Source organism: Haliotis asinina, chromosome 3 (assembly GCF_037392515.1).
Source record: "Haliotis asinina isolate JCU_RB_2024 chromosome 3, JCU_Hal_asi_v2, whole genome shotgun sequence".
Classification (NCBI taxonomy): domain Eukaryota; kingdom Metazoa; phylum Mollusca; class Gastropoda; order Lepetellida; family Haliotidae; genus Haliotis; species Haliotis asinina.
In genome coordinates, this window is record NC_090282.1 from 35,826,875 (window position 1) to 35,841,325 (window position 14,451).

Below are 14,451 nucleotides of genomic sequence, written 5' to 3' on the forward strand. Positions count from 1 at the left end.
TTTCTCATAAAAAGATGTTGGATATAAAATCACCTTTTCCTCTACTAGTGATGTTTATAACCTTCTTGTCAAGTAATGTTTGATTTCAGTTTCAATAATACATTCTTCAAATTCAGAGAACCTTAAATTTGGTGGATTCAAACTCGTTGAGGGTTCATTATCAAATTCAAATGCCTGCCAGTTACTGTGTCAAGGACATTTCCCATTGATCGACATAATTTGCAAATTGGCCGCCTATAAATTTCGATAAATTTGTTTCAACAGATTATTTCACATCATTGACATCTTTATGAATGCTAAGGACACTCACCTTATCAACAGGTGTTTCTATTGTTGGCTGTTTTTCATCTTTGTTCGGGAACTTCTGTGGACGTTTCCGATGTGGGGGCTTCCCTGCAGGACGAAAATCCCGTTGTTTATTGTGGGACGAGTAGTCTCCCTTATACTGTGACTGGGGCATGTTTAGCATCAGTAACTTTGAACGGTTTCAACTATTCAACTATTTCATCTTCAGAAATATCAAGATCGATATTGTAATTAACACCTTTTGTTTCTCTCAGACATTTGGGGATATAAGCGTTGATTTGTTTCCCACAAATTCGCGTTAGAGAGAGCCATTTTGGACTGCTCAGCCGATCTGCAGTTTAACACAATGTCACCTTTATCCAACTTCTTTATGCTATGGACATCACCAACATGTTTTTGAATGTCCTTAGCTAGAGCAACGGGACTGACGGATTTCGTGAGGAAAAAATAACAATAGGCTTCAGATTTTGTTCATTAAAATTGAATTTTGTCTGAACATCGTCGTCACGTTTTCGTGTCGGACGTTTAGCCAACATACCATTATATTTCGGCATGAGTGGACGTTTCCTCAAAATCATCAGGAGCCGACCAGTCGGCTGTAAATTCCCCATCAGAATCTGAATTCATAGCCCTGTCTGCGAAGCAAACGCAATCACTGTTGTCGACAAGCGTAATTCGCGAAGTTCTACACGGACAAAATGTGCACAAAGCCGAGCGTGCTCAGCCAACCGAAACGAGCAAGTAAATTTCACGAGCAGAAACTTACAAATATAGGCAATGGCAAAATATAATTACTAAATTAATTACCAAAGCAAGTTTCACCAACTATGCTTATGGTATAATATAAAAAACACACCCCAACTAACCACTATAAATCTCAGCGAGAACAATCTACACAGGAACACTGCCTCAGAGAGCGAGATAAACACGTCTGTCCTCGTCAGTGGTCTGAGTCATGTTGTGGAGTTTCCTCCCTTTATAATGCTAGCATTAGGTTCGAATCCACATTCTTTATTAATGTTTATATAATTCTAGGAGCACAGCGATGAATGTGATTATATGGAATTTGACACCTGTGTGTGATGTGCATTTCCTTTCCGCAGTAGGCATACATTCAGCAGATGTATGTGCATGGAATAATGTTCGAAGGAGCAGAAAAAACCCAATCACCGACTTATTCTTTCAGATATGTGCCGATGACTATACCCGTGCAGACCTTGAGTCACCGATGTTTGTCCTAGGAGGCGACTAACGGGAGCGAATGGTCGGTTCCTTCAACGACCGCTGTCATGTTGCTGAGTGGGGCTTAAACCTAAATTCACTCACTCACTCACTCACTCCGATGATCAGCTGAGATTGCTTAGGGTACTGATGACTAGAAATTATCTTGTTCGCGTCCCATGATACATAACGTATTTGACAAACATTTCAGTATTTCTGACTGTCATCATACGTACATCGACCACGACGAACGCAATGTGCAACAGCATCATAATATCAGCCACTAGATCGTAATATGTCACAGTACAACAATGCCAGTCATGGCATCACGATATCACTTGCTAGGTCGTAATGTAGCATCGCACCATAATGGCAATCACTAAATCGTATTTTCTCATAGCGCCATGAAATCAGTGACGAGATCGTAATATGGCATCATAATATCACTCACTAGATCGTAATATGTCATACCGTCATAATATCAGTCACTAGATAGTGTGCTCCTTACTCCAGTATTTTGCAGGTCACTGCCAGATAGTTGGAATTTTTCTGACTGTGGCGTGAATAACATACAGAAACAAAACAAACAGTAGATATTGGTGTTTAACATTGCACAATTATACAGTAACAAACAAGATCACAATAATTATTATCAAATACTGAGTCTTTTTAGAAACAGACATAAGTTAAGGGTAATAATAAGGTGACCATTTACTTACTGAAAACGTGTAAAATAATGAGTTGCAACTTACTGGTATTGCATGTAAATCTCATTAGGTCTTTTTGTACAGTATCTCCAAATTCAACCTCTGTGATAAAGTTAGCGCCCTCACATACTGCACACGGACAGGCACGCTCTCTCTCCTCTCTCTTACCATTGTCCAATTTGATCACCTTTGATCACCTTTACGCCTCTCTATACAGGACTCCTTTCCAAAACAGTGTTGATATCAGTTCTCCTAAAACACATTCTGTCATATCGTATTAAAGGAATTCAATTTTACAGTTCCATGGTGATATCCTCATACGTCTTTTAGAAAGAATTACATCTTCTCTGCCACGTTTACATCTCGTTACCATTGGTTCAATTCACTGCTTCCCACTGTTGGGTCCAAAATCCAGACTTTCGTATGACGGAGGAGGCTGGCTTGGTGAAACTGCGGTGTAGGGAGGCAATTCTATTTCATTCCCAGCTGACATCGCCACTGCTTGGTTTGGTGCCCGAAGTGCTGGGTTTGAAGACATTGTAGTGGCCACGAAAGCACGATTGGTGTGTGATGACCGGCGGTATCGTCTCTGGCGAATCTTGTAAACACTTAAGAGCACCACCATCACTAGTACAACTGCGATGCATGACAAAAGTATGGTGGTTGTTTTCATGCTGTCGTCAGACTCTGCATAATATATTTCATACTTAGATTTGCGATTTTAATACATAGGATCAAAATAAGCAGTCAAGGGAAAATACACTGTTGTAAGATACTTGAGCCGTTACATACATACACAATGCCATTGTGAAAGTGTTCAAATGTTACACGTTATATGTGGGGTTAAACTTTCTCATTTAGGTACATATTCTAGTACTTTTTGATGGGTTGGGTCCCGTTCAGCACTCGAACCTACTATCTCCGTGTCAGTCTCCTAGTCACAATAAATCGCACTCCATCAAATCAAAATCCCATTGCATGATTCCAACTTTATCGTAAGTCTATCAAACATTTAATCAAATATTGAATGTTCCAGGTATACGCTATCACATGCATATTCAAGAGTACGCCTTTAATACAGAGATATTAATACACGAAACTCTATACGAACTACGTGATCTTACCCTCTTGTGGTTTTGTTTTCACAAAAAAGTTGATCTTAAAAATACCACGGGACCCGATGCTACTAGCATGCAACACAAGGAACAAGTTCGATCCTGAGCTGTCTTTAGATGGTTTCTCATCTCCGCACCACTTTGCCAGGGATGGGCTTGCCTGGTCATAGCCTGCAAAACATTAAACCGAACACTACACTCTGGTCAGTTGAAATGATGAAAGGTTTATATTGTATCATTACATCAATCTGTCCTCATGACCAAAGACTAATGTTGCAATTCACAATATTAAAGTACTGACATAAAATTCTCCATCTTCAGACATGGGAATATAGATAACATTATAACCTTAGACAGACATTTAAAATTCTAAGTAATACGTAGTGAATCTATCCATTTTACAAAATAAAACTATACGATTTGATGGCAAATGTTTCTGAAGCATTTGAGTAACAACTTTTTCAAACCAGTGCGTTTACTCACCTGCCCTTTGCATCACCTTAACATCAAAAGGGCCACCCCTGTCATACTATCATGCTATCATGTCGCCCCTGTCGTAGTAACCACACTATCAACTCGTCCCTGTCATACTAGCCACGCTATCATGCCGTCCCCTATCATATTCACCAGACTATCAAGCCGCGTGTGTCATACTAATCACACAATCAACTGGCTCCTATCATACTAACAATACTATCATGCCGCCCGTCATACTAACAATACTATCATGCCGCCCGTCATACTAACCATGTTATCATGCCGCTCCTATCATTCTTACCGTAATATCACACCATCCTTTCATACTAACCACAATATCATGAAATCAGGGTCATACTAACCAGACTATCATGCCGCCCCTGTCATACTAATCATTCTACCATGCCACCTATGTCATACTAACCACAGTATTATGGCGCGCTGGTCATACTAACCATCATGTGCTTCCAAATAATCTGTCCCACATTTATGGCTGTACGGAAGATGTGATTCTTTAACAATCATTTCAAGGATTTTCCCAAAGAAACCAGTACTGATCCTCCAGGTAAGATGGTATTTACTGAAAGTGAATTAAACATTACATGTACAATGCATGTTACAATACTCTGAGGCCCATGGAGTTCCGGGTTAGAAGTGGTCTCCTGCAACCTACGACAACCTATGCTTGACTTGCTTGACACATGTCATTGCACCTCAGTTACGTAGATCGATGCTCATAGTGTTGAAAACTGGATTGTCTGGTCGATTATTTACAGACTGAATACATATGGTTGGAATATGCTTAATGTGACACAAAACAACACACCAACCAAGCAGCAAACATTACACTCAGCAATATCCCAGCTATATGACGGTGCTGTGTTACCGATCGAGTGATTGACGTCGTGAGAATTTGTCACCCGAATCCGTGCTCATATGTCAAGCAATAGATGCTGAAAATAAGTTCTAACCTTTAAGGTTACCGGGAGACGCGCAAGCATGATCTTTGTCGCTACCGTTTCATGCATGCATATCATTTACGTAATTTTCATCTGCACTGCATTACTTCTAATAAGAAATGAAACTATTCATATGTTTATTACATTTAGTTATACATTGATACAGAGAGTTACCTACCCTTCAAAATTACCTGGATACCCTGGAGAAAATAATTGGATTAAATGTTCACCAGTTACATCACGGTGTCGTTGGACTGCGAATAAAGAAAAACTGGAATAATAAACACGTAATTGCTGAGGTACAGTAATGATGTTGTCATGTATATACATCAACCAGGCGCACCTTAAGATATCGGACTAAGGTAGGGTGAAATATACAATTCATGTCCCTCTTTATACCGGACATGTGCTAGTGCTTTCCAAAGCGTCATGTATGTGTGATTGTAAATACCTTCAGGGCCAAAACGTTACAATTCTAACTTTCCCCTTGTTTTGTAAGCGTTTGAAGAAATATTCGCCAAAACGTCACCATTACAGATGCAAAGCAAAATGCTAGTGCAGGTAAGTGGAAATGCGATATCGATCACTGTGAAAAAGGGCAAATGTTGCGTTTAATTTTGTCATTCTTTTTTGCCTGGAATAGAGGCAATCATGATATCATCCGATCGAAACATCGCCATATCCGGTCGTCGACTTATCCAGTCTGTGCTGCTAATGGTGGCCATAGTAATAACTGACTTGGACGCCATCGTGTGAACTCAAGAACACAGACAACAATAAAGGTCGTTGTTGTGTTGGCGAACTCTGTCTATAAAGTGTTTTCCCATTTTTCAAATGGAAATTACATGGAAATAATTGCTCTTAAACTAACGCAATACATTCTTCTAAAATGGCATGTGAGTTTTTAAAAGAGTGTAATTCACACCCCTCCATGTGCAATATCACAACCGTCATGTGCATAGCCGACATGTACAATATGTGTGCATGGCCGACTAGAGCATTATCATAGTGGTCATCTGCAATATTACAGCCGACATGTACAAAATCACAGTCACCAAGTGCAATATCAAAGACAACATGTGCAAAATCACAGTCGCCAGGTACAATATTACAGCCGACATGTACAAGATCTCAATGACATGTATTATTATCAAAGCCTCTGGCATGTCAGCAAATGATTTTCATGGATACCGAACACAGACTCGACCGTACCTGTGCCTTGTTTTAAAAGAAAACATGGTACTTTCTATTACATTGCCTGACGTTGAAGCACATTAACAGGGGCTGGTCCATTGAGTCGGTATAAATTGCCTGGCCGTGCATCCGTCTTACATACTGAACCGCAAAAGAAACGCTTCCCTGCCAATAATTTTTACGAGATATATTTCTTCTTATTTTTAATTATTCTTTTTTTACTTTTTATATGTTAGCAAGACCTGGGTCGTAGCCAATGTTCAAGAAAAATTGGTTTCAGATTCTGTATTTGATACCAATAACATGTGGTCTAGACGCAGTTACTAAAGTAATGATGGGACGAGGTTCTTGCGCGTATTCCATGAAAATGACACTGCATCCCGAGGTGTCATCCATGTAGGAAGAACCACCAAACATGCACAGAATCATTCACTTGTACATGATACGATTATCAAGGGAACAGAGGTTTAGAAGTCTGAGTTCTGCTTAGGCTGTAAGACATGTTGCAAATCCTTTTTCTGTTCATGTTCGAACAATACACCGCCTGCAGCAACGAGTCCAAGCTACTGGAAGCACAGCAGTAGAAGACACTCTGTGACAACGTTGAGGCAAAATCGGCATATTAACTGGAAAACCAGTCGCTGGGGCTACGGACAACCATTGGCAATCACTAGAGACCAATCAGCCCCGACACAGTTGCGGAAGCGTTTGAGGCAGAAAAAAGTCAGATGTCGCGTCCGATCATAAACTGTTCGACATCGTCGTGCTCTTGTCCAGTGGGCCACACATCATCGGGATTGACGTCACCGGTAGTGGCGAACTGTAGTCTTCTCCGACCTAAAGCCGCTACTGCGTCCCGACGGCTGATGGCAGAGTGAGAGTGTGGCGACGACGCGGGGAACGTTTTGCAGATGATTGTGTCCACGATAGAAGACTCACGGGGAGGTGTGAATATAATGGTGTGGGGTGCTATTGCTCTCAGTCATAAACTAGGTGCTATGGTGTACCAGAATATTGGTCCCGACAGAGGGAATCTTATAACATCTTATACATAGATCAAGCGCTGAGACCCTTCATCGTGCCACACTGTGGTCTTCATGTAAACCACGTCTTCCAGCAGGTCAGGTCGTGTGCCCATACTGCCAGAGCAACTAGAGACTTTCTCCGTCAACACGGCATACGAACTCTTGAATGGCCTGCCCTCAGTCCAGACCCGATAGAACACTTGTGGAACGAGATTCAGTGGATGCTCAGTGATGTGCAACCAAGGCCGACAACTGAATCTGAACTCTCAGGCGCATTACCGAGTCTTCGCGAACGTATCTATGGCCTTCAACAACCGTCTCATCCACTCCAGGTACAGAAAATGCAACTCTGTTATCAACGCTCAAGGGTCGCACTGTCGCGCCACCTGTCGTCATGTACATTTGTAATTGTCTGAAATGCGTTAAGTATTGACGATCAAACACGTCAATTTTGAAATCTTTCCGACAATTGTTTTTTTGTTATTTACATGTGTACTTATTAACAATTTCAAAGAAGGAGTAACGTTTTACTTTTGCGGTACACTGCAAGTCAGGCATCCTACCAGGCTGTCACACACGCACTCGAGCAAAGATATACACACACCTCTGCATTAATTACCTTGAAAATCACCGCCGCTGTACATAATCTCAAACCCTCTGCCTGATACAAAGAAGTCTGTCTTTAACTCGACCCTCATATATCTTGCTGAACTAGTAATTGTGAGGTTTTGCTGCCACTTCGTGCAAAGTACTTCCAGTTGTGAACTGAACGGGTCGATTCCTGAAACAAAAGTTTGATTCAAAGTTATTAAAGCTGATATCATCTGAACTGATCTGAACTGGATAAATAAGAAAATTAAGAAATACTAAAATACCTGCCCGTTTGGATTTAAGGTATTAGTAACAGTCCCCAACAAACTATTCTTGTCAATCTAGTAATCGGGTGAGTTGGTGTTATATGCAATATAACAGCCGCCATGTGCTATATTACAATCACCATATGTAATATCACAGCCGCCATGTGCAATATCATAGCTCCATGTGCAATATGAGACCCATCATGTGCCATGTGCAATATGACAGTCAACAAGTACTTTATGGCAGCCAACAAGTGCAATATCGCAGCCATCATTTGCAATATACAGTCACCGTGTGCAATATCACAGCCACCATGTTCAATATGACAACCAAAATGTGCAATATGACAGCCACCATGTGCAATATCATAGCCAGCATGTGCAATATGACAGTCAACAAGTACATTATGACAGCCGCCATGTGCAATATGACAGTCAACAAGTACATTATGACAGTCAACAAGGGCAATATCACAGCCATCATGTGCAATATACAGCCTTCGTGTGCAATATCTCAGCCACCATGTTCAATATGACAACCACAATGTGCAATATGAGACCCGCCATTTGCAATATGACAGCCACCATGTGCAATATCATAGCCAGCATGCGCAATATGACAGTCAACAAGTACATTATAACAGCCGCCATGTGCAATATGACAGTCAACAAGTACATTATGGCAGCCAACAAGTGCAATATCACAGCCATCATTTGCAATATACAGTCACCGTGTGCAATATCACAGCCACCATGTTCAATATGACAACCAGAATGTGCAATATGAGACCCGCCATGTGCAATATCACAGCCACCATGTGCAATATCATAGCTCCATGTGCAATATGACAGTCAACAAGTACATTATGGCAGTCAACAAGTGCAATATCACAGCCATCATGTGCAATATACAGTCACCGTGTGCAATATCACAGCCACCATGTTCAATATGACAACCAGAATGTGCAATATGAGACCCGCCATGTGCAATATGACAGCCACCATGTGCAATATCATAGCTAGCATGCGCAATATGACAGTCAACAAGAACATTATGACAGCCAACAAGTGCAATATGACAGTCAACGAGTACATTATGGCAACCAACAAGGGCAATATCACAGCCATCATGTGCAATATACAGCCACCATGTGCAATATCACAGCCACCAAGGTTAGTATGACAACCAGAATGTGCAATATGAGACGCACCATGTGCAATATCATAGACACCATGTGCAATATCATAACCGAAATGTGCAAAATCACTCCCAGGTAAGAATTTATCTCCAGGAACCTGTGCTTGTCAAATGTGTGGCCAGGTGTACGTGACTTAATGGAGTGCCTGTCATCCTTATGTCTGGCGACATTTATTGCAGTTCACAATATCAATCTACGGTTATCTCTGCACATGTATACAGTGTTACCAGGGGTTAGGCAGGGTTGATTTGTGAAATCACCATGTTGGAAATACCATTCATGGTCTATGTCACGGTGAACAGGTTCATATAACGGGTCATTTATTTTGGAGCAGCAGTAATCCTAAATGAATGTTAGAGCACAAACGAATTCTTTTAACACTGCCACTGGTAACAGTCTAGTGTTGAAAAAGACATCCAGATCAAACTAGAATCGAAATATGGTCACTCTAACCCACACGCGCAAGCACGCACGCACGCATGCACGCACACACAACCTGCGCTGAGGGATTCACGTGCAGAATATGTACTGTAATATTTCATGCACTATACGAACTAAATAACATGCTCTTATATTAACATACCGTCAAAGAACTTCACATAATCATCCTTACAGTCGGACAGATTTAAAATGTTGACATCAAGAACGACAACTCGAACCCTCTCTCCTTCATTTGCTTTGATGTCCCATATGCATCCGAGATTTCTGTCAAGAAAAAAGAACATGAAGCATGAATAAGTACATTATAATGCGATGAACTCCATTATTGCACCGGAAAACCCAACCTGCCCGTGAGGAGCTTGGTTGCTAGTCACTTAACGTAACCCACTGAGGACCCATCTTCTGCTAGGAGAACAGGGGCAATGTAGAGATTCCTGTGAGGCCTATAGAAGTTGGTATTTAAATATGAGACAAAACATCATGGTGTCAGTTTCCTTCTCATGAGGCATTGTGGTTTGTTGAAGGGCAGGGCTGAAGACGGGAAACGCTCAGCCGTCAGTCTGAAAAACACGGTCCCCCGTCCACAGACTTTCCGGCCCATCTGAGACCTGAGGTCTAAGCACATGACGACACATCATAAGAACCATTGTTTTTGTTGGTCGATAAATGCTGCGCTCATCACTATCCCAGCTATGTGACAGTGGTCTGACTGGTAATTTAGTGTCGATCAGACAAACCAGTGACTGACATCATGAGCATCTCTCTGCCCGATAGTGACACGGAGACGCGGCTCAACGCCGTCCCAACACGCATCAACCCCTCGTAGACACCTAGTCGCCTCTTCCGACATGCATAAGCTTTGGCATAGACCAGTCGGGTTTTCAATGACGGCAGTCGATGGCTGGTTTGTTGACAAATAAGGTTAGACTGTGGTATACATATACCTACCGTTGTATACCGGCGGGGTAGCCTGGTGATGATAGGTATCTGTGTTGTGCTCCAGCCGTTAACTGCAGGGGTCCGCAAACGCCAGGAGTCGTTGTAGTTGTTTCTGTTTGAACTTTGTCAAAGAAAGAGAGTGACTCGGTGTTTTTATAACTATTATCATTGTCTTGTTTGAATTTGTTTTTGTATTTTAACGACGAACGTGGCAGGTTTCCAGCTATATCACGGCGGTCTGTATGTTATGGATTCTACACAAAACCGCGTCTTCGGCGGGACGAGCCAACGTCTTAATTACTAAGGCTACCCTACTGCACCTTACGTAACGAGCGGATCCTTTCACAACTAAACTGCCCCGCCGCCTCTCGTAGAGATCAATATCATGAACGTCGGTCAGCGGTCCCGACATGCTTCTCACGGTTATATAAAACATGTAATGTACATTATGCTTACCTGTCGTTGAACAGAATAATACCCCATGAAGAACCAGATGTAATCCACGTCGCCATCTTTCCATGATTTAAGAATGTCAGTGACGATGATTGAGGGAAAGCGATGTCTATTAACCTTGTACGTGATGCCTAACGAAACAGAGAACACGTTTGTCTCAAAACTGTCCTAGTGAACACAGACACATAAAAAAATGGCGAAATGCACGGTGAGTCTATTTTTAGGACGAGTAAACATCAGGGTGGATATCGTATTGTGACGCGGAGATGTTCCGTCACGCTGAGCACACTCTGGGCTGTTCTATACAGCAACATAATAGCTTGACCTATATACGCTGGCATTTCTTACTTTTGAATACGCTGGGTTGTAGCTATACGGCTGACCTGTGAAGAAGTGTTGTATTCAGAGGAAAGTGTGATTTAAATACGTGGATCTCACTGCAACCCGATCGCGACAGGTAGATTATCCTAAACTATATCCGTGAATACCCTGACTGAAACAGTGACGTCAGGTCATTAACCTGAACCTGTCTCTCTTCACAGCGATCGTGTAAAACGGTCACTGTTATGGAATATTGCTGATCGTTATTGTATTCGTACTTAACCCCTACATAAAATGTGTGGGTTTTTTTAAATTTATTAACACTGATACAACTGAGGGAAAATATGGGATCACTTTGCTTTCTTATCGCATAGCTTGTGAGTAAACCTGGAAAAATAAGGAAGCACCTGTCCTTTCATGTGATCCCAAATATTTCTTTCAGTATATATCAGCTGACCTTTATTGAAACATTGATCAGACACCATAACGCTGTCTGCGATGTCGTTTAACGGGTACGGTCAAAGGGAGACAACTCTATAAGGTTGACACTCGTACAGATTGCACGACCCCAAATGTTTTCCCATAGACTTCTGTAGTAACCTCATATCTTTTAAGAAAATATCCCCGTTTTCAACAGCCATTCCATGTACATAGCGGTACAGTCTAGCCTTTAACTACAATAAAACACAAATTCTGTCCAACTTGTCCAGCTATTTTTCCCAGCACAGGAAGCGGAACACGTCAACCCTCCAACCTCCCAAATGCCATCTACTTCAAAATATCGGTGCTCATGGTGTTAAAAATGACACCACAAAATACTTAAAACACATAAACATCTTACACTATTTCATCCAATCACAGCTGTTACAGGCCTCTGTCCGTCTGAGTTATGACCACATGGTCCTCGCTTTGGTAAGATATGGTTCTGATATAGTGTAGTGGAACCTAAAGAATTTTCGATGCCACCAAGGAGGTGACCCTATTCAGCCACCATACCATGACACATGCGTGACGCCATTCTGTTGTTTGGTAGCTCGAGGTTTGACTTCACATTCAGGCTGATCTTTGCACTTGTGTATATGTATCTGCTGGTATTCTGTCAGATTAAAGCCACTTATGTTGTTTTCTTGTTGGGATATCAAGCAGCAGATTAATAGACACATAAAACTTAATTACAAGTTTCATTAGAGAGAAATGTCCCTGACACTCTGGTGAGAGTAATGGAACTATTTCAGAACGAGATCGTAGCCAGGGACTTAGCTACCATTATAAAAAAAATCTGTGGTAAGGGTGGTTAGCTTACAACGTAATGTAATTATCTAGTTATCGGGCTTCATTTCACTCCAGGTTACTCTATTGTTGAATTACATATCAACTGTACCGAACATCATTGCCACAACTGTGCCAATGTTCACATGTTCACATGTTAATATTATCGCTTAAGTGACTAGTGCCCCTTTGGCCATCCGTGTCCTCTGCATAAGAAAATACAAACAACACACACACACACACACACACACACACACACACACACACACACACACACACACGCACACACACAAACGCACACACACGCACACCCCAGAATCGAGAAGATTCATGCACTTCTCCCTGACGATACAAAATTGAAACATGTAGAAGATCCGCGTTGTGTTATTATTTCGGAAACTACTTGTTATGTATCTACAACTGTACGCTCGGTATTCTCATCACTTTCTTTATATATATTATTATATGTTTATGTATAGATGCGCGTTACGGTATTGATATACGGGGAAGAGAAAGAAAATACTTTGAGGTGTTGAGCTCAAATTATTTATTCATTTCTACGTGTAACTTAACTGAAATTAGACAACATTGTTCGTGTTAAAGAAGCAACTTACATAGAGTGGAAGCTGTCTAAACCGGCACTCATTGGGGCTGAATAAGTAATCCAGTTTACAGAGTGTGCCGGATTGTAGAGCTGATGATAAATGTCACCGATGGAACTGAGATTTTATGCTGGTGTTGAAGATACCGGTTTTGACAGCTTCCACTGTATGCGATTGAATGAATTCATCAAGATTCACTAGCTGATTGTTGCGATACGATTCAGTTTCATGGTCGCAAATTACGAAATGTGTACGTATGATATCTTCCAGTAATTGTGAATACTCAGTGTCTATGAACGTCAGAATTCAAGCTCACATATAATGCAAGTTTTTATTTCACAGACGACAGCGGTCAACTTAGGTCTCCGAAAAACCCTTGTCGAATCGGATTTGGTTATCGTAGGTAACCGATTTGTCATCTTTGGATAACTCAGGATCAAGAAGCTGACAGAGAGATGTGTTCAGTTCAGGTTGGAACTGTGGCTTTCCACTGCATTTGGGCGTGTCATACACGTTGCTAGGGGCAACTGCTGCGCCCTTGCCATTCTCTGGTGACGTGACGTTTTCATAAACAGCATTTGAAAATGATGTTGGTGTTACCATAGATACGGAACTACCCGCCTGACTCTGACTGATGATGTCTTGATTCTTGTAAGAGGACATGTTCTTCCTGCGATACATTCGCCACGTGATTACAACACCGGCCAGAACTAACAACACAACGCCAAACACCGAACCAGCAACGACCCAGGCTTGGCTGGAATTGGATGCTGTCTGTGGAGCTGAAACAAAAGATACCACAATATCTGAAAAAACGGATGGAGTGAATATTACGAAATATACTGAGCAGGAAAAGAAACGCAAGTTTCGAAAAAAACGAAATCTCATAAAAATGTATGCGTTCATGGTCATGGCTTTCACTTAAAAACTTGACCAAAAGTGTTGCGTTTCTTTTGCTTTCAGTATACATTCATGCGTACCTTGTTAAAACCTAGTGCTTGAATCATACAGTCTTCACTAACATTTCCTAATAATGTACTGTTACCTTTACCAAGTATATTACTGATTGTTAATAGTTTGCATTTGGCTGTTTTTTTTTCAACAATTCTAGATAGGCAGCCCTGTCTCATGTACATGCAAAATTACCACTTTCTTAATTTCTCATTTCTCAAACGAAAATAAACTTAAGGCCTCTCAAAACAATAGCTACATGAGTATTGTTGTTTCTGACCTCGGCACACATTTGAACGTTTTCAGTTACAGTATTACTGTTTAACTACTGGACATACCAACTGCAGGAGCGCCATCTGAGTCGGCCATCCTATAATGTACTGTCCATTGCAGCGAAGTGTACCTTCCGCCATCA

The 14,451-nt window shown here is 41.4% G+C and overlaps 1 protein-coding gene across 1 annotated transcript; it reads right to left on the reverse strand.

Moving 5' to 3' along the window:
• Positions 1-2,112: 2,112 nt before the first annotated feature.
• LOC137276778 (CUB domain-containing protein 2-like) lies at positions 2,113-11,197 on the reverse strand. Its single transcript, XM_067808421.1, has 8 exons — positions 10,897-11,197; positions 10,450-10,561; positions 9,644-9,765; positions 7,624-7,785; positions 4,964-5,039; positions 4,282-4,406; positions 3,359-3,520; positions 2,113-2,921 (listed from the first exon to the last, which is right to left on the reverse strand). The coding sequence occupies exons 1-8, from the start codon at positions 10,958-10,960 to the stop codon at positions 2,617-2,619; spliced, it is 1,128 nt and encodes a 375-aa protein (XP_067664522.1). The 5' UTR covers positions 10,961-11,197; the 3' UTR covers positions 2,113-2,616.
• Positions 11,198-14,451: the final 3,254 nt, after the last annotated feature.

Coding starts and splice junctions, on each gene's coding strand:
- LOC137276778 (XM_067808421.1), bottom strand. CDS start 10,960: ATGGAAAGATGGCGACGTGGATTACATCTGGTTCTTCATGGGGTATTA. Junction 9,766..10,449: donor TACCCCGCCGGTATACAACG/GTAGGTATATGT, acceptor TTTTCTTGACAG/AAATCTCGGATGCATATGGG. Junction 2,922..3,358: donor GAAAACAAAACCACAAGAGG/GTAAGATCACGT, acceptor TATATTATGCAG/AGTCTGACGACAGCATGAAA.